This window comes from Argiope bruennichi, chromosome 9 (assembly GCF_947563725.1).
Source record: "Argiope bruennichi chromosome 9, qqArgBrue1.1, whole genome shotgun sequence".
NCBI classification, from domain to species: domain Eukaryota; kingdom Metazoa; phylum Arthropoda; class Arachnida; order Araneae; family Araneidae; genus Argiope; species Argiope bruennichi.
The window spans coordinates 5318648-5345319 of record NC_079159.1 but is presented as its reverse complement, the minus strand read 5'-3'; the positions used below and the strand labels follow the sequence as shown (position 1 = coordinate 5345319).

Sequence of the window (26672 nt, the reverse complement as noted above, 5' to 3'; positions counted from 1 at the left end):
GCCTTGAATATTTTTCTAATGTTGTCAAAGGCACAACATTAAGTATAAATATTTCCGTCATTTAAAGTATTTTTCCAGTTTTAAGCATATACCTATCTCTTAAGGTATCCGAACACGTTAAAAATGTCGATTTTAGCTAAAAATGACTTTTTAAAAAAATTCTTTCATTGCATAGACCAGTCTGAGCTTTCCAAAACAGGTTTACTTTTAGACTTCACTTTTTTTATTTATTTTTTAGAAGTCAAGATATTAATATTTTCGTAATGATCGGTAAATCGGAAGTGGACATTTAAATAACCGGAAGTACCGATTTAAAGGGCCAAAAACATGTTAAAAATTTGTATAAACATAAATTTAGTTTTAAATTCGAAAAAATTTTTTACACAGTAAAATGCAAAATGCCAACGAGAGTTTCAACGGTGTTTTGTGAAAATTTGTACTTAAAGATGTCTTTGTTGAGCTCCGAACCCTCAGATTAGGGGCATTTATTTCTGTGATATTTTTTAACGAAGGTGTTATAAGATTACTGAACATCCTTAAGGTTATTAGAGTGTATCCTAGTGCAAATGCAGTTATAGCAATTGCTGAGCTCGACAAAGACAAAATAAACGAAGCTAGGCGAAATTCACTTCCAAATGCAAAAATTGCCAGAAAAAAAGGATTAGAAAAGTAAAATTATTAAAAAATGAGGAGGAAAATGGTATAACCTATAAATATTATGAATTTTAAGTATGTATACACATAATTTATTATTAACGCAGGCCACTGTATACTTTAAATGCATTTTTCTCTAAACTGATTTTTACTTATTTTTTACTCACTTCAAATCAAATAAATCAAAACATAATTATCATATCACTATGAAATTTGGTGGACTTTGTCTTTATACTATTTTCTAGAGAATGAACTAAAAGAATTTAGATTGAGTGAATATTTTTTTTAATTTACAGCCTATTGTCTGAATAATAAAGTCATAAATTTACTAAACATTTCATGATAAAACTTCGACTGGTTCTAAAATTTTAATTTATTATTATAACCATATGTTTGTATCTCATTCCCTAGAGAAAACTAGTTAGTTTATTTTGGTATAAGTTTTGTTCGGGTGAGAGTAATAGTTTTTGGTGTAGCCAATTTGAAGTTTTTTAAGAATTTCTTTAAATTTATGCTATTAAATTCCAATTTTCAAAAAGTTTTAATGTTTATTTCAAATATTGACATCCTATTACTAATTTTGAATAGTAATAAACCCCCAAATATGGTTAAAGTATGTCTACACCATGTTTTTTGAAAAAGTGCTCCGAACTTGGATACCTTCGGATACCTTAACGATTTTGAAATTGGCGATTGGATTACAACTAGAGAGATACTAGTAGAGATATATAATACAGGTTTAGCATAAATGAATAGATACTGAACATCAATATTTCCAGAATTTATATATACACACACACACACACACACACACACACACACACACACACACACACACACACACACACACACACACACACACACACACACACACACACACACACACACACACAACAAACAATGTTTATTCCGTAAGGCTTGTAAAGAAGTTTTTGGTGCAACCGTATATAAAGAAACCCCATTAGGTGAGATCCGAAGATCGTGGTGGCCGTATGATGGTGGTAAATGAGATACACTCCAAATCCATTTTCTCAGTTAGGTAGACGACGATAATCATATTCCCAACGGGATGCAGCTCTATCTTGTTGAGAAATAAAACTGTTACTATCTTCGCATTGTTCTGGAAATAATCTTTCCAATATGTTCATATAATTGACACTTGCTTAAACGGTGCTAAAAATAAAATTTGGCTTTTCTTTGTTTTTAAGTATTATTACGTATACTACGTATAATAGTTTTGGAAATAAAAATTTTAAATATCCGGTCATTCATTTATGCTAACCCTATAATTTGAGTCATGCATGAGTATTTAAAAATATTTTCTGCGCCCTATCATAGATCTCGTTTTATGATAATTTTCTTTTAAGTTATTCAAATGATTCAACTATGTAGAAACAGGAAGTATCCATGTTTGAAATATTTGGTATGCATTGTTGAAACATTAAGTTTAGAAAAGAAAATCGTGACTGAAGTACCCATATAAATAAAAGACTGAATATTCAAAATTATTTACCAAAATAAACAAAAGATACCTTAAATTTCTTAAATAATTTTAAATTCTAGTTTCTTACAGAATTTTATAAAGTATCTTGTTCTATTTTCCCAATTGAGTAAACAAAATATTAAGCTCAATATATATTTAAACAAATATCTTTCCTTACCCTTTGCAGTCGACTGGTTCTTTCTTCTCCCAGTGTTGCTCACAAACCTCCAGCACTGATTTTGAGCAGTCATTAATAATAGAACCAATCTGAAAAAGCAAAATAATTTGCATCCATTAGTGGGTAATTCATGCATTTATTACATAAGGAATGACATGGGAGAGAAAATTATTTTAGAGTTTGTCATGGGAGAAAATGTATACACTAAGAAAGGATAATTACTTGCAGAGATATCATCATAAAAAGGACTGAAATCCTTTGACTCATTGAATTCTTTGGCCTCAATATTTTTATAACAAATGCATTTGTTTAGCATGAATTTGTGACAGGTATAATACTAGGTTAAGTATTATATCTTCCCAGCATTAAACTATTACACATTTCGATTTTAATTAGATATGTATTCCGTTTTGAAGCTCTATGAATACCAACGCGCTATACCTCATAAATTTGAAACGTGGTCATCGCAGTTCTTTTTCATCTTGATAATTACTGCCAAATCTGTATTATTACAATCGTCCTTTGTCTGATTCGGCGAATTATCATCATATTGCTACGAATTTATAAGATTAGCGTCATCGCTGGAAAGAGAAATTTACAAAAATTCTAAATGAAAGCAGAATGGATGTTGGATGAATAACCCACAACCTTATCAAGACACTATGAGACTTTTGTGAGAAAAATGAAGATTATGGAAAATTCATGAATAAGGGATCTGTCGCTATTAGAATTCGGATTCTAGAGTTTCCTTAATAAAATTCCATATCCTATTTGGAGCATATAAAAAATAAAGCACTTGCACTAGAATTAATTCTTTCCTAGAGCTATCTTTATGAATCGAATTCTGTACACTCTAAGCTTTATTATTGTTTTTTCGATGCGATTTACTGTTTGCTTGTGAGTTTCTAGTGTTGCTATTTGTCTACGCCGCGCCTATAATTTTGCTGCCTGTGCTTCGTGTTTTTCAATGGAATAAAACATCGTTATCCATTAACAAGCTTGTTAAACTTTTTGAACAGTACATCAGTGGACGATTTCTATAACAATATGATAATCATTGTGATTGCTACCGAGTCATTGGCACGAATTATTCATATTTAATCAAGAATGTTACATTAATAATTCGTGTAGAGAAGGAGATAATTAATCAATTATCTCCTTCGCTCAATAATTTCTCAAATAAACCCAATTCATTTTTAGGTAAAATTCTGAACATTTACTTCAATTCAACTTCTGAACATTTTTAATCTTCGACTACGTTTAAAAAAATTATCAGTAAAATAGAGCTTTATAAAACGGAGGTTTGTACCCAACGAGTTATGATAGAAACCCAAGAACGGAGTCGTGTCCCCGAAGCACTTTCGCATACTCCCCAATAAAGATGCTATCCATCCTTTCAAAGCATAAGAAATGCGGACTTTAAACGAAGCTCTGAATGAGCTCAGATGCTCAAATTTTCTCATTTTATTTTCGGAGTCTCTCCCAAGAGTATTTTGTTTTTTCTTAGTACAGTGAAGAAAAGAAAGTATTCATTTTGGGCATCTCTTTTTTAACCGATTGAAATTAAAATTTGACACAAAACTACTATTTTATTTACAAGATCCCATACCAAATTTCATTCATTTAAATCATTGAGTTTTTTAAATTATCGTAATTTACGGGCACACTAACTTATAGAGGAATTTCGGAATCAATATTTCACTTACTCCTGGATGGGCCAGAGTTCCTAAATACTATTGCGTGATATCTATGACAATACAATTCTAACATTTTTAGCACAGTTATTAATTAGTCGCTAAATTTTATTTTTTTATCAATTCTATATGAGAGGCAACAATTATATTAAATTCGAAAAAAAAAAAGAAAAAAAAAAAGAGTTTGGAAGATTCTATAATGATAAAGTGTGAGTTATAATAAAAATTATAAATTACTAAAAATAAAAAAAAAGTTGTTCAAGTTCTCTTTTATTAATGTGCCAAACAAAGTAAGAAGCCATTTTTCATGAAGTATTAGAGATTAAAACAAAATGCCTTAAAGCTAGAGACACTGCATGTAGTATAGCGAGATATTATGCCTCGATGAATATTATAGGAAATACAATTTTTAAATATTCATTAAAAACTAAAATATGTCAGGAATGTGATTAAAGTTTTAACTTTCATTGAGAATATACATATATATATATTTAAGCAGATGCGTGGCCAAAAAGAAGAAATTTTTGAAATTTGTAACTTTGTTTTATTTTTATCACGAGAGTCATAATATATACAAGAAGCGATGGTGGAACTCACATGCGCTTGCATCGTGATACAAGGCAGCAAAGCAAAAAGGACGCTTCAATGCCTTTTTCCTTCAATAGATTTACTATGAGATTCAGATACGGATTTCTTTAAAACGTGTCGATTTAGGCAAAAGAATTTTAGGTATCTTTAAAAGAATGTGGTAGACATTAAGGATATTTTTTATCCCTTCACTTGAGAGCATGAGAACCTGCTGAATTCAGCAGTTTTTAAAGAGCGCGTGCAGCATTAATTAAATAAAAAAAGTAGGAATAGGATCAGGAAAATTTAGAATGAAGTTAATATGGGTCAAAATAAGATAAAAAGTTGGAAATTAATATATATATCAAGGATTTACATTTTACGAAACTTCGTTCTTGAAATTTTATATTTTGATCTTGAAATTTTTGATTAAAAAGAAAAAAGAATCTACATTTTAGTTCACTAATGGAAATATGAAGGTATGTTTCTAAAACGCTTTTTAATTTTATTATTTCCTATTCACATAAAAAATGTGTAGTAATCTCTAACACCTAAAACAGAGGACATTCAGGTTGGTCTGTAAAATGTTGGTTGCGAAATCCAACTTTACCTGCCTCATCCTTTTGGAGGTGAATGCAGGAGTAATGATGGTTCGAACTCGCTTCCAGTCATCACCTGTTCGATTCATGACGATACTGTCTGCTACGGGGTCGCCTATATTCGAAACCTAAAAAGAAAATGAGTTATTTTATGCTTCTTTCTCACGAGGACTATTATGATGATGGCTAAAATTTAGAAGAAACTATTTGGAAAACAAATAATTTTAAATAAAAACAAGAAGCAAAAAAAAAATTGTTTATTAATTAGAAATCATTTTTTGTGTGGTCGATAAAATATCTCATAATTCGATTTTCAGACTTACTTAAAATGATTTATTTCAAGTTTGTTACATCGATTTTTTACTCACTTCTTGATGTGCTGAAGTGTCCAAATTTTATATGTGCTCATTTTATACATGTGTGTGTGTTTGTTTTTTTGATGATAATACATTATTTTCTGAATTGAATTATATGTCAATAGATTCATTAAGTTAAATTTTGACACCATACCAGTAGCGTCACTCTTCATAAAAAGAGATGCCATAGTATTTATAAAAATGAGTTATATTTCATAATTTTATATTAAAAAAAGCATTTAGAAATGAATGAGGTGAATCTTACAAAGCTCAAATTTCCAAAGTTTCCGGTCTAATGATCAATAATGTTGTTCTCGCTTGATAGACTATAAAATGTCTTGTCACAGGTTCGAAGTGGCTTCGGTTTATATAGAAACGACGAAGATAAAAGGTGCATGTCATTGTCACTTGGTTCTCTCTCCCATTTTTACTACAAACTTTCAAACGCCTTCTAAACTAAAATAACGCGTTTTTTTTCGTTTAGTTATAACTTTAGAAGCGTTTCATTTACGTAACTGCATCGGAAATAAAAGTACCAGAATTTCAAAAGGTGTTTAAATGTGAACACTACCCCTTTCAGCACTGCTCTAAACAGAGAAAAAAGTCTTTTGAAATTCAATTAAAAAACTTCTCTTTTACAACAAATATAAAGCGTTGAGCATTTGTAGATATATTTATTTTTGATTGATTTAAATGGTTTAAATAGGATCAAAAAGAAATTGATGAAAACCAGAGGCCAACCAAAATTCAGATGAAAACAGATACGAACATTTAAAAATTTGCCAAAATTAATCAAAAAAAATCTTCTCCTAAATAAAAGAACTGTGGCTAAATGACATTATTTAAAAAGCGTTCAACAAACAATACAAGAAGAAAAATAACCTGATATTTTAAAAAATAAACCATGGTTTCTTTAATCGAAAATGCCCAAGCACACTATCTCTCAAGATGTGTTTGGTCAATTATGGGATTCCATTCTGTTCACCAGATGTAGATCCATGAGACTTTTTTTAAATTCCCCATTGTCAATTCAGTTTGTATTTGCAATTATAGATGCAGTGAAACCAAGAATAATGAAGAGTGATGAAAGAACTTTCAGGAATTGACTTGTAGCACTGCTCTGAACAGTGAAAAATTCGTAAGGAATAGTATAAGTACTGAGAAGTACAAGTAACAATAACTTTAAAATTATACAAACTTAAAAATAAAAAGATTAAAATTTTCGGTTACTTCTTAGTCATATCTCTTATTCTTTATATTATCAAATAGATTCAATGACAAATTTCGGTGTATTTATTGAATAAAGACGGTAAAGATAATCAGGATATTAAAAAAACCCGAAGCTTTTCTATAAAATCAATTATCGTTTATGAAGTCCAATTTAATTTTGAAATACAAAATATAACTTTCAGGAAGGAAAAAAAAAAGTGACGTTACTGAACAATGTAAAGCAACGTCAATTCGTTATGAGATGACGTATAATGATGCTTGTTATGTGACAGTGACGTCATGGGAATTAACTCTTCTTAAATTTGTAAGCATTTTATTATTGAGTAAATCAGGTGATGCCATGATTTCGTTTTAAAATTTTTCGCAACAATCTGAATTGCAGTGGGTGCTTGGTCTTAACGAAGCAATAATACGAAATATACAGAAAGAATTTTTATTAGCTAAGATATAATTAGGACAGAAGAAAACAAGGGAAAGTAGAAACTCACTCTTCTGTAAGGAAACACGTGAAAGTCCTTGACCAGAATATCACGCAACAGATCTGGATCAGTGACGATCACGATAGGCTTGCTGCCTTCGAAGGAGCTGTAAATGATTCGGTGGTTTAACAGTACAGTTTGAATACTTCAGGAGATCAATGGTAATGAACTCAGCAGAGAACTTAAAACTCAACTTATTATAACCTGAAATTCATAATGATAAATACATTTCAAGATTCTTTTTATATTTAAACCAGCCGGAGGGATCTCTCCGAAAGTTTCTCCCGTACTCTTTAATAAATGTGAATATGTATTTTAGATGTATCTTATTCCAAACTAAAATTGCACACAGAACTACAATTGTAATCACAAAATCACAGACCAAATTTGATATATGTTTAAGTCATTGCGTTTTTCAGGTTCCGCGTTTACATGCTTCTGAAAATACAGTTCGACAGACATTCAACCCCTTATTTCATTTAGCTCAAAATTTACTGTTGCACTATAAATGTTGATTCCGTTTACCGAATCTTATTTACCTAGCTCTCTTTGTTTTGTATTTACCGTGTTAACTTATATTCGAACAGCCGGGTAATCAGGAATACTTGAGGCTTCTGCAACAAGCGCAGACGGAAATTTCTAAACAGATTTATTTTCATTTGTCGATGTACACCATAATCCTCTAAAATCTTGCTCATTTCATGATTGAAAACTAACAATGTTTAAATATTAACCCAAACATTCAAGATCATTTCCCAATACGCCAATGGAGTGACGTATTGGTATGGCATGGACTGGAAAGTTGAATATCTAAAGTAATCCAATTTCTTTTCAATCCATTTTTATCACATTGTTTGGATTGACTGCTCATGAAAGGCGAATACAGAGACAGAGGTTTGGGCTGCACGGAGGAGGATAAGTTTGGGGTGTACATTAGTAAGGTGTATATCAAGAATATTTGAGAGATGCTTGCATGAAGTGATTATGAATGACCAAGCTAAATGGATGACTGAAAGAAATCGAATCGGGCACCAACATCTCATTTTCATATTGCAGCGGAAATGACCGGTTTTAAGTATATTTGGAATGAATTGAATGTTTGTTCATTGTCCTGCTAAATCGAAAAATACGTCATGTCTTGAATTTTTTTATAATTATAAAAAGCAAGGAATATGAAATCCCCGCTCAATCAATGGCCTTGTGCATTTATTTGCAGCTTTGCCATTTTTTTGTCTTAACATCTGTCCTTTTTCTCGCTATTCGCAAATAAGCACATCGCAATAACTAAAATATTGCTGATATTTTCAAAAGTGCTTTAAGAAATTATCAGAAGACTAGGTACAACTAAAATCGACTAATTTAGGATATGTTTTAGTTATTTTAACGTCCCGTCTTAAAGCAACACTAGGGATAATTTGGAACGGGTCTCGTGATTTTGAACCACGGTCAAATGCCGAAGGCTACATCTAAGTTGTCACCTCCTCACCAAGCTTCCATGCTACATCAGCGATAGTACGGTTGGCCTCGACGTATTGAACGTGCACCAGACCCCCTTACTCGACGGTTCCTCGATGGAATCGGGTCTCGAACCCGAAGCCCTCCGGTTCCGAAGTCGAGACCTTACCACCAGGCCACCGCAGCCCAGCATGTTTAGAATACGTAGGACAATCCTTTGTATTAAGTCACCTATTTGTAATACATAGAAGAAATATAGTTTTCTTGCAAATTATTTAAAAAATTTATGATAAAATAATTACAAATAATGATAATAATTGAGTAAAATTGAGAATTAAAGGAATATAATTAAAATTGAACAAAAAAAAATTAAAAGCTACTCAGTACAACAGATCTTTTTTAAAAAAAGAAATACCATATTAAACTCCTGACTACACATGAAATGTTTATTATGATTTGCAAGAACTAATTATTTCTAAAAATAATAGACATTCTGTCATTTATTAAATATAGATTATCAAACATAGTTTTCCGATCCTTTTTTGTAAAGTCAAAAAAATTTGTATCTAAAAATTTATTAAGGATCGTGAGAGAGCATGCGTGAAGATAATCCAGAGAGATAAAGTGCTTTAAAACTTACCCGTATACTCGTCCAAGTTTGGACAGGGCTATCTCCTTTATTATACCAGACATGCCCTGAAAAAAAAATTGAAAAATATATTACGAAAAGATATTAGTGTATTCATTAAAGGCCTTATTAACTTTCGTTAAATGCGATTTTTTTTGGGTAAATTTCCATTTATCCTAAGTTTTAAAGCAATACAAGAATTAATTTGGGACAGACTTCGTAATTTTGAATCATTATCAACTAAATCCTCAGCCTGACTCATTTTTTCTAATTTACATACCACACAAGTAGAAGAATGCTGGATTTTTTGGCGGATTTAACATGAACCAAACTGTATAAGTGATAAATCATTTTTTTTAGTTTGGTTTGTCTATCCGGTGATGTAACCGTAACAAATTGTCATAACGATTCATTCAATTTCTTTAGATTTATAAAAATGATTACTTTCGTGCTAAGTTTAGCTTTATATTTATAGGGAGGTATAAATCTGTTTTGAGCTACTGAATACACTACTGAAACTTTAGGTTATAGTTTGGATACACTACTGAAGTATTCCCCACACTCAAGCATGTTGTAAGATCTTTATTTACCTGAATAGATAATTTTCGCTGATTGGAGGACACTCATATATAGAGATGAACAGCCTCCGAATGGTATTTGATTCTCGATTCCCTGTAGATGTTATTAATGATATAGGGTCGAGTTACCTCCACTTCAATGACAGGACGTACCTTTTTTCCTGAAGAGTTGCACCCTTACCATGATGACCTGTGACATCATTAGTCGTTTAGTTCCTACTCATTAGCTTCAAGTAGGACAGGAGTACTCTAATGTGATTGCATTACATATAGTTTTACTTTACTGCTGGGTCCTTTATTCGCCGTATAGGTAGTTTTACTGTCTTGTTACAGTTTATTAAATTTTTTGTAATGGATAAGTTACAAATTTCGAAAGGATAGGAAAAATTAACTTACGTAATCGAAGGTGGCCGTTTAATTTAATTATACTAATGTTCCGTTTTGAAGCAACATCAGGGACATAGTTAGAGAGACCTCGTAATGTTGAACCACTCTCAGACGATGAGGTCGACACTTGAGTTTGCACTCTCTCTTGAAATTTTATATCGCACTATAGGAAAAACATTTAGCCCCGACGGATCTGAAATGCACTAGACCCATTTAAACAGCTGTTCTTCGATGAAATCAGGTTTCAAACCTGGAATCTTCCTAACCAACGTAGACCAAAAGGCAGGGATATTTTTATCTCCTTCAATACTACAAACAGTGATAGGCGATTATATACATATATTGATAAGAGTTACCTTTTTCTTGATAGAATATAGAGAAGCGAAGAAATTTCTGCGCGGCAGATGAGGTACACCTCTTTTCTTCCAGTAATCGTCATTTCTCCCACTGTACCTGAAAAAGTTGTCAGAGAAGCTTTAGAAGATGAGATAAATATGGAATGCACTTATTGCTGAAACCAGTATTACTGGGCCAAGAAGAATTATCGAGATTGTGGTAGTCTACAGTAAAACCGATATTTACTTCGAAGAACTAAGAGTAATAAATATTGAATTTGAAAATTACTCATTGGGATATTCCATAAATTGAAATGGAGGATTTTTCCAGTTAAACATTTAGTATATTCTCCTCTTCACTTTCTAGAGTACTTATATAATATGGTGACTTTTATGTTATATTCATTGGATAGGATTTGCGACATTTGTTCTTTGGCCTGCTAGGATCAGTATTTGATACAGATCAAACATTTCGTATTAATATTACAAATCGCTTCATTTATCAGGTTTGATGCATTTTTGAATTATTCCACTCATATCCACACCGATGGACCAAGTTACAGACAGTGGTACTTAAACTGACGTAATCAACAACAATAATAAAATAATATGCCACATTTCATGGACATAGAACTAGACTTACACTAGATCATTAAGTAAAGTAACAAGTATATATATATATATATATATATATATATATATATATATATATATATATATATATATATATATATATATATATATATATATATATATATATATATAATGGAATTTAAATGTACAACAGAGCACCAATACAGTAACATGAATGAAAAATAAAATACGTGTAACAGGCCAATCCACATTAAACATAATACCAAAAGTTTCTCTCCACACGACCAACTGGAACAGAGCTGATATCCTATCGCCAAAACATTAAATACGGCCGTGTTGAATTTGACACCGATGGGATTCTCTCTGGAGATCCTAGGATGGTCTGTCGTTTCTTTCTTTCTTTTCTCTTCTTTTTTTTTTCTTCCTTCTATCTTGTGCTCATCCAACTGGTTAGATAACTCAGTGTTATAGACACCGGGGCACAGAGTGGCGTTATGTTATGTATCGTTTCGAACCGTAAACCCTTTGAGTATTTTGTCGATTAAAAATTCATCCACAGTTTATAGTTGATGTTGCTAACTACTTTACATTGTATCTGTCAAAATATTTACAACTTGCTAAAGGGTAAAGTGTTGCACAGACCGTCAAAAAAGTATCCGAACACTTATTATTGTTCGTAATCTATAAAAGTTAAATTCAAGGTAAAAGTGCTATTCGACTTGGAAGAGTGTTAAGAATTCAGTTAACCACGTGGTCTTATTGGGCGGAGCCAGCTGTCAATCATGTAAATACCACGTGGTCTCACTTCTAATGCTAGAACATTTTCTGTTTATATCAGAAGCTAACTTGAATGTCATGGATTATGTTGGGTGTGATCTCGGCTGTCTGCCCAGTATTATAGTGTGTAGCTCTCTAAGCCTGCAACACCTTGTAATATTTTCTTGGGTACGATGCACGTATTAATATTGAATTGCCCTTGAAGGCACAATCATGTGCCTTTTGTTTATCAAGAAATGTTCAGTCTAAATTTGCTGATGTTGCGTTTCTGTTACTAATAAACCACAAAAAGAACAACACAAGTCTCTTCGGGTTATTTAAAAACCAGGCACTAAACTTCGCGATTAAATTAATTATTGCGAATCGCGAAAGCAATCATTTTCAAAGAATGCTCACTTCGAAAATATGTGAATTGCATTCCATTAGGGACCATGTACATATTTATGTAAGTATTCCCATTTCAACTCTTAATTTTTCGTTTTTTAAATGATTGCCTAATAAGAAATCTTCAGATATAAAATTTGAAACAAATTGATTCAAAATAATCGGATATTATGAGAAAAAGATTTAGTGGCTTTTTAATACGAGCAAATGTAAAAAATAAGTCTCTAATACTCTACTTTATTCAAGTTTTCATTCCAAGTGTTAATACGGTAACTTTAAGCTAAGAAAATGTAATGTTTTTGTGCATCATTTTATTATTCACGAAGCAAGACTAATAAGAATACGAAATCCCTGCTGTCCTACGCAATTGCAAATAAATGATAGGTAAATAGTTTTGGTATGATAACTCGAAAATGCAACACGCAAGATTGATTAAATTCGGCACGTGTCTTTCCACCAAAGATTGTATACGTGTGTTGAATTTCTGATCGAATCAGTCAACGAAAAGTGTCACTTTTCAATATATATATGTACTCGATTTTCTTCATTGTTGTCATACTTTGAAATCACCATGTAGCTGCTTAGTAACACTGTGTATTAAAAAATTCCAAAAATATCCTAATCATAGGAAATACGATATATGTGGTATATATGAAAGTTCAAAGAAATATAACACATAAATGGAAAGTTTATTTATTTAATATTTTAAGGAAAAGGGCTGAATGATAGGTGATTTAAAGTTTATTTATCATAATAAAAATGCGCGAAATTTTTTTTTAAATGGCATATTATCTGCATCTAATATATAAGATAAAACAAGTGGAATCATACGTTCGATTACATTAATTAAAATAGTCACGTATGATTAAAAAGAGGGGTATGAATAATTTAATCCAACAGTTTGTTGTCAGGAAAATCCTATTTATAAGATAAGTGAAAAAAAAATCAATTAATAATGAGTTTTTTTGTATCCAATTTGGCAAGACTGATAAAATACAAGAATTTACAAATAATAACAAAAAAATCTTATATATATATATATATATATATATATATATATATATATATATATATATATATATATATATATATATATATATATATATATACAGTAGACTCCCGATTATCCGCGCCTGCCGCACAAAGTTTTTTTTTTTTTTGACTGATTTCTTCAAAAAGGTGCAGTTTTACAGTTATACTTTTGCAATTACATAATACATTACAGTATTAAAACAGTACATATGTATTCATTTTTTTGTGTATCCTTGACGCCTCTCGTAAGTACAAAGCACTTTTCTGTTTTCATTAACAAAATGTATTTTAGGTTAGTTTTGAGTGATATACTAAAATATTAAGCGTTAGTTAAACATTTCTTGCTGTTTATTTTACGTTTCATTGTACATAAAACGTTTTTTCAAAGTTGGAATGACTGTTTTCTCTTTTGCTATACCCGTTTTTAGCGTTTTTCGGATTATCCGCGATTTTTTTTATCCGCGGCGGCCGCGCCACCCAATTTCGCGGAAAATCGGGAGTGTACTGTATATATAAATGGTAGAAAAATTAGGAAAATTTGTCTTAAAATTTAAAGATTTTTTTCTTTCAAATAACATTTCAAAAGATATGGTAATGCATTTCTTAGTTAATTAAAATCTCCCAGCAATAAAAAGTGTTATCAAGAAGCATTTTCAACTCTTTTTTAGCACTGTTTATTTTGCAATATCATGTTCGTACAAAATAATAAAAATATCTTTTTTATATTCAAAACAAACCAGAAAGAATCATACAGATTTCTATGAAAATGTGTAAAACTTTTTTTTAGAGAAGTACTCACCAAATGAGCAGGGTCAAAATGACTGCAATTCCAGCAAATATCCAAGAGAAAATTGAAATATCCATCGTATTTAAAAAAAATATCCAGCACTTTTATTGGAAACCGAAATGATGTGATTAAGAATCCATTTTTTTAGAATGCTTCATAAAGGAAATCGAAAAAATTATCACCTGTTATCAAATGAATAATGATAATACGCCAACTGAAACTACGTTGGTTGAATTTTTAAAATATTCTTGGATGGGACAATGTTAAGTTATCCATTTAATAAAAAACATGCGCTCTCTTCTTGTATGCCTAGACAAAAAGAGAGTATCACACTGAGTATTATTTTTAAATAATGTAGTAAGATAAATATAGGTGTATAAACATCGCTGACGTACTGATAATAACATTCTTATCGTCAGAAAAGAGGAAATAATGTTTTTAAAAAATTGATTTTGCAATAGAGCACTGACCTTTCTTCGAAAATACAAGGCTATTCACTTATTATTTAGACAGCTATATTCAAAGTCAGATTTGTATCCAAGAAACAGTGAACGGATGAAAAATACTTCTTATTACCAACATTTAAAGTAAACAGTAACTATACATCATTTTCTCTGTCTAATCTTAGTAAATTATACTTTAATTTTTTTAATTAAATAAAAAAAAATTGCAAATAAGTTAAATCATTCATTAGTTCTAATATTTTTTTAAGTGTCACATTCATCCAACACAAAATCTTAAAAGAATAACCTCCTAATTTAAAGTATTCTTAAACTACAGAATCATAAACGGCTTCTTTGATCCGCCTTGAAGGGATACGGAAGAAACTGAATGACCGGACCGCCGCAATAGCATTAGCGGGAAGTAAGGTTGAGTCCTAAGGCCTATACTGGCCACAATTCCTCTCGTAGGAGGCCTATCCCGTCATCGGTAGGGGGTAGCTGACCCCACATTATCTGTGTAGCTACCAGGATGACGAGAACTCCCCCCCCCCCACACACACACACCACCACCAAATCAAAAGTTTCACATCCCCATATCTGAAGTGCCCCCTGTTGGAATCTTAAACCACAGAATATTACAAGTTATTATCCTGTACTATACCCGAGGTGGCCTGGTGTTAAGGTCTCGGCAACGGAACCGGAGGGCTTCAGTTTAGAGATTCCACAGAGTCCCGATTCCACCGAAGAACCATCATGTAAGAGGTCTAGTACACACTAAATTCGTTGGAGCCAAACGCTCTCCGCTGGTAGAAGTTTGGAGAGGGGAAGCCAGCTCAAGTGTCGTCCTCGTCATTTGACCGCGGTTGAAAATTACGAAGTCTATCCCCAAATAACCCTAGTGTTGCTTAAAAATGGGACGTTAATATAATTAAACTAAACTGACTAATTCTGCACCACTTTCTTATAGCGAGTAATATATCCTCCTCCAGGCATTTCTAAAAAAAATCCTGTGTATAACAATATTATCTAAAACGATAAAACTGACTACAATGATATTTCCTTTGGTCCCGATGGTTTTCTACTTACTCAGTGCCCTTTGAACTTCTTACAGCTATAAACAGATATATTTTAGCTGCAAATATCTAAAATGATAATTTTACATCTTTAGAAATCTGATGCAACACAATGCGATTCCTCTCTGTATTTAAGCCGGACTCTTCTTGCTTCAGAATGTGAGACAGCAGAAAAAATGACCATGAAAACCATAGCAGCTGGGAAGAGAGGGGATACAGTACTAGCAGATGTTTTTTTGCCTTTGTCTACGGCAGAGTGCAGTCGAACCTGTTTATTCGCATACTTTAGATACCTGATACTTTGTATCTAGCATACATTTCTTGGAGACTCGTTTATGACGCGTTAACGTTTCGAATCTGCAATGGAGTGGCATAAAAATATTGATATTGGAAGAAAAGCTACAAGGACTGAAGTAAATCGATTCTGCAGAAAAATTGAGGTTTCTCGATATCGACAGTAACATTTTTGAAGAAAAGACCTTGAAAATGCTGTGAGAAAAAGTAAATCGTTCAGCAAACGGAATGAGTTATAGGCGATGATTATGCTGATCAATCTGCACTAACATTCGTGACGTAAGAGATTAAGACTTGCAGACTTAATCGACAAAGGATTGATAAGACTTTTCTGTTATTTCCTTTTTATTATTATTACTATTATTATTATTATTGGGTGTGTGTGTGGGTCATGGTGGTAAGGTTTCGGCTTCTGAAACGGAGGGTTTCAGGTTCCAAAGAACAATCGTGTAAGAGGGTCTAGTGCACGTTAAATCCGTCGGAACCAAACGTCCTCCCGCTGATGTGGTGTGGAGGTTTGGAGAGGGGTGCTAGCTCAGGTGACGTCCTCGTCGTCTGACCGCGGTCCATTCCAAAATAGACCTAATTTAGCTTTAAAACGGGACTTTAATATAACTAAACTAAGCTAAACAAATGCTTCTTTTTTTAAAGCAAAAGATTGCAGATGGCTAGAACTGGAGATCAAAATTAATTATGGAGTTATCATCACTGCAATCTTAACCTTTTTTGCATTATGGAAAATCTCGAATGTGACACATGGTGCATTTCTTTCTTCTTCCTATAACAACCATTTTGTGACATATATATCTGAAAAAAGTAGCACGACATTAAAATTGCAAAAAATGAAAAGCCAGATTACTAAACAGAAAAAAAAAGTAGACAATTCATTGCCTGGAAGGTGGGAGGTGGGGGGGGGGCAACTTAAGAAAGCCTCGATCACCTGAGATTTTGAAAATATAAATTTGTGCTTTCATTTAATTTTAAAAGCCGCAGAATCAAACTTATTCAAATTAATTAATTTTGGAGTATTATTCTAATAGCATTTTAAAATAATTACCGTTTGGAAGTTTTATTTGACGTTATCTTATAATTCTAAGATACTGCTATATAATTTTTAAAAACATGCCCGCTTCTATTATTACATATTATTCGGATTGTGTTAAGAATTGTCTTGTCATTTCATTTACTATTTTATTTAAAATTAACTCTAAATTTCAGTTGTGCATTGTTTTTTATCCGCGATATATCGAAACCAATTTTTAAAAGGTAATCAGCATTTAAGTGTTTTGTTATTTCAGTTTGTCACAATTTACTATTTAAAACTACTTAAATAAAATTAAAATCAATAAAAAAAATTGGATTTGAAAGTTTGGACCGAAAAAGGGCCCGTAGATTCGCATTGTTGGAACTTAAAAGTAAGGGTTGATATAAAGCAATTAATATGATTAGATATACTGAAATTAATATCGAGGGATGTTAGAATTAGGAAACAACATGGAACATCAGTTGAGAAGGGATCTAAAATATGAAACAAATTTCAATAAACAAATCAAAAATTTGAAAATCAAAAACAATAAACCAGTTAAAGACGAATTTTATAAGACCCAGTAAGTATATATAATTAAATACGAATTTTATAAAACTCAATGAGTATATATAATTAAATACGAATTTTATAAAATTCAATTAAAAAAATAGAATGTTCTACTTTTTTTACTGTTTGTCCTTAAAACTGGTTTATCCATACTGGGATTTTCATATTCTAAATGAAGTAAAAAATTAAAAGTGAAAATTTTTTAGATGCTAACTTTTAAAAAATTAAATCTAACTTTTCATTCAGTGCGGATTATTTACTATTTCGAACAAATTGCGAAAATTTGGATAAAGAATCAAAATGTGAATCTGTTTAAACTTATCCGATCTGGTCACTTATGTCATGTTGGTATATGGTAATAATAATTATTACTTACCATTTCAGAAAAGAAAAGAATATTATAACAGCTGCTAAAATCCAAGAAAAAATATTTATTTCTATCATTTTTTAAGCAAAAATTTTTGAACACCGTGCGGCAAAATTTTTTACACAGCCACAAGCGATGTCACCTAGAGGCACACTGGCGCTAGAATATTTGAACAGTCCGCTGCTATATTGCTTATTAAATCGTTGACAGAAAGAGTGATCATGTGTCAAGGTCAATATGAAGGCCACACATTGCTCCTCCGACGGAAGTCTTTTTGTACTTTCATTTGCTTCGCTACATCCGGATGTTCTAACGTTGTTTAAGAATTTCTTAAATGCATCAAGATATAAATTCTTAATTATTTTCGTTCATATCATACCTCATCATATACGTATTTTCTAGATAGGCAGTTGCATATCAGAAGAGCCAGAACTGAATTTAACTGAAAGGACGTGATGGTTGATTATATAATTTTGGTCAAATGATCATAAAAATCAAATTGAAACATAACTCGCAACTATTTTGGAGTAAAAGAACTGTATCGTTTCTTTGCTCATCGTTTCAAAACTAATACTTCATTTCTAGTTATGTCTTTATTATCATTGTTATAAGCAAATCTTTTAAAAGGATATCTTCCTTTTTCTTCTTCATATATGCATTTTTCGTTTTCAGGTAGACGTACTATAGAGAAAGTATAGTAAACGTCAAAACATTCGAACTCGAGATTGGACGAATCTTTTAGAGTTCGTAAGATGCATTTTTGGAAAATGTTTGCCTGTCTGTAACAAAGAAAACTCAAAAGAGCTTTGAGATAGAGGATTGAAATTTGGTATACTACGTTTACATCAAATGTACCGTTTTCTATTAAATTTTGTGTAAAAGCTGATTAGAGGAAGTCCGTCTGACCGACTGTTCGAATATCAGTTAATTCGATAACTGCAAAACGGAGAGAGCTAGATGGATAAAATTCTGTATACATATTTAACATCTATAGAGTAGAAATTTGTCAAATTTTGAGTTAAATCCAACTACAGGGTTGACTGTCAGTCGTTCTGTACTTTCAGAAATATGTAAGGCGTTTTTCTGACAGGACAAGTTTACTAGAGAGTATGCGAAACTGTTTTGGGGAGAGAACTTCCGCTGATTTTTTCTGCAAGTTGTTGCTTTTAATGTATATAAATGATAAAGAAAGAAAAATTTTAGTTATGATAAGATGTAAAATGATAAAGAAAGAACAGCTTGTTCACCACCTACATGGAATATTAATAACTTAAAAATGTGGAAAAATGGATTCATTTTGCACTGCTCGACGTTTTATGCTCTTCCGCCAATGTTATGGTAATACAGGAAAATCTATAGAAAGTCAATTTAAATTTATGAAAAAATATTTTATTTTTATTTTTTGTTATAAAGTCTTCTATTTTATATCAAACGTTTGAGGCATCCATTGTTTTACTATTATTTTACTATTTCTATTTGTTTATCGAAACATGATTGAAAATTCATTTACAAACAGTAAAAATGTATGCAATGCAAATGTATGTTGTAACAATGTACAAGATTCATTCCATTTCAAACTAAATAAACAAAGCCAAAGGCATACTGTGCCTTTGGCTCTATTCTAATACTATGGAAACGAAATTGCTTCAAAAAGATATTATTTCTTTAAAAGCACATTGACAAGGTTTTGCACTGAGAAGGAAAACATTTCTTATGTGGATTAAAAAAAGAAAGGATTGTTTTTTCTCTGTAATTTTAGTCTCCTCTTATGATTAAAATACAGTACACTCCCGATTATCCGCGGAATTGGGTGGCGCGGCCGCCGCGGATAACAAAAATCGCGGATAATCCGAAAAAAGCTAAAAACGGGTATAGCAAAAGAGAAAACAGTCATTCCAACTTTAAAAAATCGTTTTATGTACAATAAAACGTAAAATAAACAGCAGGAAATGTTTAACTAACGCTTAATATTTTAGTATATCACTCAAAACTAACCTAAAATATATTTTGTTAATGAAAACAGAAAAGTGCTTTGTACTTACGAGAGGCGTCAAGGATGCACAGAAAAATTAATACATATGCACTGTTTTAATACTGTAATGTATTATGTAACTACAAAAGCATAACTGTAAAACTGCACCTTTTTAAAAAAAATCAGTAAAAAAAAAAAAAAAAGCTGTGCGGCAGGCGCGGTTAATCCGCTCCGCGGATAACCCGCCCGCGGATAATCGGGAGTCTACTGTAACCATAAATCAAATATTTTCAGACAATTTTAAAAATTACCGAAAATCAAACACTTTGTTTCTGAACAAAGTGTTCGACTTACGGTAGTTTTCAAAATCGGCGTAGGTTTATTTTTGTATTTTTTTATACGTTTTGTTTCGTTTCGTTATATCAATATCTCTTTTACATAATAAAATTGGCTTTCCTACATTAACCCTTTCCACTCGATTGGCTTTTCTCAGTCAGCATTCAAGACAGAGCATTATTTTGACATTCTATTCATTTATTTTTAATTTAATTTTTAAATACATACAGAATGTTAAACAGATGTAGATTCATTTTTCAGGGAAACTCAATTTAAAACAGTTTAAATAATTTAACAATACTTTGGGATGGTTTTCATAATTTTGAATTGTGTTCGGATGATGAGGATGTCATCGAATTGGATCAGTGATAATGCAAGAAAACTGAATCAATAATAATCTAACTTAGTGATAATCTAGGTTTAAAAATTGATTAATACGCTAAGATCTTATGAGCTGCCTGAGAGGTAACACAGCTTTATTTTTTAAGGGATACTAATTTTCTCAACTGATTTGTCTTTAATTTCTTGTACAATCGGGCAATTTCTTAACAAAATGTAAAGTTATTCATTTAACACATTTTAATTATAATGTATCAAAAATGTAATCTGTTCATTACAAGAAAAGTTTTCGCAAGTTTGTATTCAACAGTCTTGGTTTACGGTAGAAATTCAATCATAACTCTGAAACTATATTCACTAGTTTCTCTTTCATTAGGTCGTCTTTATCAGACTTTAATTCACAGTACTTTGAAATTATTTATAAATCATAACTTTACCATTGTACTCAATAGTTTCTCTTTCATTAGGTAATCTTTTGCTTTCCTGCCTGGAGCAGTACTGCTGGCGATTCCACATCGATTACACCACTGTGATTGTAGATCTCTTTGTTACAAGCTAACTGTTGCATTGTTTGAAATGGGTAGATATTTCACTGATTAAAAAAGCAAAAATAATTAAATGAATAAGTGAAGAAAAATATTACGACTCTTTGTTTAATGATGCCGAGACTAGCTCTTTTAGCTGATTGTACTTCAATAAAGGGTGATACACAGTAAGATGAATTCATTCCTAGAATTCCTTGATAGGATTTGAAATGCATTTTTTCCAATTTATTTTTCCGCTTGTTACTTTCTCGTATACTTATTATAGAGAAAGTATAATAATCGTCAAAAAATTTGAACTCGAGATTTTGACGAATCTCCACGTTTTAGATCTCTCTGAATTCGAAAGATACATTTTTAGAAAATGTCCGTCTATCTGTCCGTGACAATGATAACTCAAAACTGCTTTGAGCTAGACGGTTTAAATTTGGTATACGATGTTTACACCAAATTTGCTTATTTCCATCAAATTTTGAATGAATTCTGTTCAGGGGAAGTCTCCGTTTGTCCGGCAGTTCGAATATCAGTTATCAAAATAATTACAAAACGAAGAGAGCTAAATAGATAAAATTCGGTGTGCAGATTTAACATCTATAATGTAGACATCTACCAAATTTTGACCCAAATCCAACAGCGATTTGACTGCCTTTCACTGTACTTTCAGAAACGATTTAAACGCCATAATTCAAAAATACAGAGACTAAATTATATCAAATTTAGTATATGATTTTGTGATTACAAGTGTTAGTGTTAGATTTTTGTATCAATCGTTTGAGAAAAATGCCTCTCCTGATACACAAATTTGATTGTTGGATACTATTAACTGCATATCAGGTATTAATCACCAAGTAGCTCGCCAAGGATGACACGATAGATTCAGTTAAAATGATAAATTCATGCCGAAAATTAATATTTCATAACTGTTGTACGCCAATCCATATAAGGCGTGCATGAAAAGTTTATTAGAAAGTATGCGAGAACGTTTTAGCTCCCGCTGCTGGTTATGAATCGTATATATTATATTTCAACTCGAAACTTTTATGCTATTGTTCATATGGCTAGTTGAAGTGGCAGAAAAAATCTGAAATTGATTACAAGATTTGTAGAAGGCTGTATACCTGTTGAAATTGTGCAATTTTATGGTTATATTGAGTTACTAAATAATCCTAAAATTTTTCAGTGGATTTTAGAGGCCTTAGTGGCTTTGGAATATTCTACTTGTCTCGTTTTGCTGATGATTCGAACTATTTATAAGAAGGCACAATTACCAGTTTTCCTCATAAAACCAATGATAAATTAACCTTTTCACAACTGACCAGATCCGACCGGTAGTGCATATTTCACCCTGGCTGGCCGGTTTCTGTTTCAAAAGAGGAGTTCAGGGTGTAAAGCGAAAGCATTCTTGATAATAACTTGTTTTACATCTTGCACTCCTCGTTTGAAACAGAAACTGACCCGCCAGGATAGTATTTCTAAGGGTTCAACAGTCTGTATCATTTTATGATGTCTCTCAATCTGCCACAGTTTATGGATTCTATTCCCCTACGAGATTACTTCCAAATAAATATAAGTACAATTCTTAATAATCGTTATATTTTTTACTGTCGATTCACACATTTTAACAACATGCATATTTGTGTCTGAAATCAGCAAAAATGAACATGATAAAGACTTTTTTAAAAGAAACAATTATACAGCAGTTTAGAAAAGTTTTCGAAAACAGCATTTGTTCTCAAGACGCTTAATTCTAAATTATCAAATTCTATAATTTTTACACCCTCTTATGCAAAGTATACAAAAAAAAAAAGCATTGGAATTGCTAAAATACTTGATTTCCTGATTCTCAATATCTCCACATTTCAGACCTCCTCTATTCCGTGAAAAAAAAACTAGTCTTAGAAATATTTTTTCTTGCAGTTGGTCTTTCTATCTCTCTCTGAACTCGATAACTTAGAAACACAACACACTCGATTCATTTCATAAAGTGTGCATTTCAGTCGGATCCGTCAAATGCAGTTTGAAATTGGTTCACAAGAATTCTGCACATTTCGCTATGCATGGGATTTCAAAAATACAAAGAATTAGAGAAGGGATTGTATTACTTAATCTGTGTCATATTTAGACTTCTGCCTCTTATCCGTTAAGGGGTCGACTGTCTGTTGAATGGTCTGTTCGTGAGTGCACGAATGCAATAACTAAAAACTGCAAGAATCTGAATTCATAAATTTTAGTATATGTTTACTGCAACGAAATTATGCATCAGTGTCTAATTATGAATCAAATAGCTATAAAGGAATCGCTATCTATTTCTTTGTCCCTCTCTGTATAGGAGGAAATGATAGTTCTAAAAGACAGTAAGAAAGTTGAATAGAACTTGATCAGAAATGCTGTAGATCTACATCAAATTTTAGAAGAAAAAAATGCATCTCCGAATTTCAAACTGCATACGAGATTTCTTTCAATTAAAACTGCCGATTGCAAGACAATCGTCTTGAGGGAAGTAAGGTGGGAATTATGGATGGTTATGGCTATCAACGGCGGCAATCTGTCGGAGTCCCATTATGTCATCAGAAGGGGGGCAACTCTACCCGACACCTTTATTTTATCCATCGGAAAAGGAAAAACAATCGCTGTTGTGAAAGCTTCTCCTCTCTCTTTCTTGTACGAACCACACTGCATTTAGCGAGAATCGATGAGAGATCACTGCTGCGGTTTGAATTTTGCCTCTGAACTATTTTTCAACAGCAGTGGTAACCAGAAATGGCAATGGTATGAAGCAGAAATATCCAAAATGTAATATAATTTTTGAGAACTGGTTTTGAAAATCGAAGTTTAAGATTCGAAAAAATTGACTGAAGAAACTGACTGAAACTTGAGGAATGCAAGAAAAGTAAATAAGAAAAATCAAATTTTGATCTCAATAAAAATTAACTGTTGGATGAAAATTACGGTAAAAATTTATAATTATCTAGTTTAAAATTACATATTTCATAAGTAAATAAATCTATTCATCAAGTATTTATATGTTCAAAATTGTATGATAAAATTGATTGTGACAGAAACAAACAGACCTATGCAATGTTGTGTAACATATTAATCCGATATTTGGCCCTATACAGGCATTCTGATTAAAGCTTAGAATTAAACGACAAACAAATGCGATTTTTTAAATATAATTTATTCTTAAACAAGGTTATGTAATATAAAATTGGAAGGTGAAGATGATGCATCAAAAAACAGTATGAAATGAAAACACAAAAAGAAAATTGAAAAGCAATGAAATGATACTAAATTTGTTTTTTTACTAAACCCTATTCGTTTTAGTTCAGTCTATATCTGTTCTCTTTTCAACCAAGAGAGGGAGTTCAGTTACAGTGAGAAGAGGGGCATCTTTCCTGTATTCCAGAGGAACCTAAACAGAGAGAAAAAAATCGTTTTATCGCATCAACAAAAAGCAATAATGATAATTAGTCTTTAGTGTTTCCTTTTGAAGTAATTTAAATCGTCAGTTTTTTAAATTGTGTTTTTATTTATCAAACTATAGATAATCTATAGATCTTCAGAATTCTTGAATTTTAAGGAATTTTCTATCCAGATAAATCTACTCAAAACTCTAGCAAAAATATTGTGAATCGTGGAAATTTCCATTAAGATTATTGAAAATTTGTATGTTTATTAGATTATTGAAAAATTGTATATTTCATGTGATACATGTCAAATACGCTCTTTATCATTAACTAATGCGAAATGAATCTTCATAGTGAATTGTTTTTTAATAGATTAAAAATGAGAAACAGTGTTCATTTGCAAAGAATGCCATCAAGTCCTTTGCAATCTTCTGCCGCAAAAAAGAATATTTTGACGGATCATTTTCACAGCTGAGTAAAGATTATTAGTCATTGATTTTCGAATTTCTTATTGACTAGCCATTTTTTAATTTTTGTTAATGTAGAAATTCAACTGAAAGTCATAAGGCAAAATGTCTTTGCATAACTAATATACAATTTATGCTTTGATTGTGCTGTGTTCTCTCTCTTATATTAAGGTGGAATTCAATTTGACATCATTGGAACATTTGCATTGTTTTCTCTTTAAATAACATTCACTGAAATTATTCTCTAGGAATTCTTAAATGGCGTCTTTTTTCATAAATATGCTAGCTTAATACACTTCGTACATTCCTATTTTGTAGTTTTAATTTTTAAAATTCTAAAAAAAAACTCAGTAAATGCTTTTATATTTCTAGATAACGGAGGATACCATTGGTAGAAATAAAAAAAAAATACGAAGAGTTTATTTTTAAGAGTAGTACTTTCATTGCTGTTTAGTCAGAAAGCCAGAATGATGAACAGCAGAAAGGAAGATGATTGCAGTACCTTAATAATAATAGCCTTATAAAAAATATTTCTTTTCTATTTATTTGAGTTTTGTTGCTACTTTTATTATTTCTACTTATAATAAAGATGAATGTGTATGTTGTGTTGGCGCTCTAAAAGCCAAACCGTTTGATCTAGAGTTTCCAAATTTGGCTCAGATATACTTTGGGAATGTGCATCTCGAAGCGCCTTTTCTCAAAATTTTAATTAATTCAAAATAAGCTAGATTTAGAAGTTTCCCCGCGATAACTTCCAAACATATTCCTACACAAAAATTATTTTTACATAGTTTTAAAGCCCAAAATATAAACTTTTAATAGCACCAACTTCATTGCAGTAAAATTCTTTAGTTTAGATTTAATTATCTTTTGACCATAAATTTAAATCTATTTCACTAAAATATTTTCATTGCTGTGAACGAAGCGGAAATCGTTTTCATTATTACATCAAATATTTGATCGCATAATTTTCTTCCATTCTTGAAAGCGCTAAAGAAGTATTCAAATTGATGTCTATGTAGTTTATAGGATGACTAAAAAACTTAAGGTAACAGTTCACTTTGTTTAAAAAATATTTGAACTTATTTATTTGCAAACACATCTATATAGTAATTTTAAAAAATTACGCAGTCAAAGGGATAATCAGTTTTCTGACCTAAACATTATAAATGCTTGCATGATCAAAGGTATCCTATTTTAAAGTGATAATTTGAACTTAGCACTTGTATGTTATAAAGAAAATGCGATACCTTAAAACAATATTTTTGAAATTTGATGAGCTGCTTATGACAATATAAAACACTGTTTCTGAAATTCTGATGAATTGCTTGTGATAAAAAAAAAAGAACACATTTTTTAAAATTATTTTTCTGTATAGTTCTGAACATTAAATAGGCAAATCAAAATGTTTCGAATTCAATAACAACTTCTCCTCACCTTTGTAGTTTGATGTGGCTTAAGCCGGAAACGATGCAACAAGTTAGCGAGACACACTTTTATTTCCAATTGAGCGAATCGCATTCCTAAGCAGTTTCTGGGTCCCATCCCAAAGGGCATGTAAGCATACTGGGGATGCTTTGGATCTTCCAGAAACCTGTCAACAGAATGAATAATTAATTAAAGAAAATCTATTACTTTCTA

General features: G+C 31.4%; 1 protein-coding gene across 1 annotated transcript in view; it reads right to left on the bottom strand.

Moving 5' to 3' along the window:
- LOC129983956 (uncharacterized) overlaps positions 1-26672 on the bottom strand; it is a 99804-nt gene that overhangs the window by 10541 nt on the left and 62591 nt on the right. The window contains exons 27-33 of the mRNA XM_056093689.1: positions 26469-26625; positions 14210-14298; positions 10645-10741; positions 9336-9391; positions 7250-7346; positions 5187-5303; positions 2316-2404 (exon numbers count right to left, since the gene is read on the bottom strand). Of these exons, the coding sequence (XP_055949664.1) occupies positions 2316-2404; positions 5187-5303; positions 7250-7346; positions 9336-9391; positions 10645-10741; positions 14210-14298; positions 26469-26625 (702 nt within the window). The remainder of the gene's footprint in view (positions 1-2315; positions 2405-5186; positions 5304-7249; positions 7347-9335; positions 9392-10644; positions 10742-14209; positions 14299-26468; positions 26626-26672) is intronic.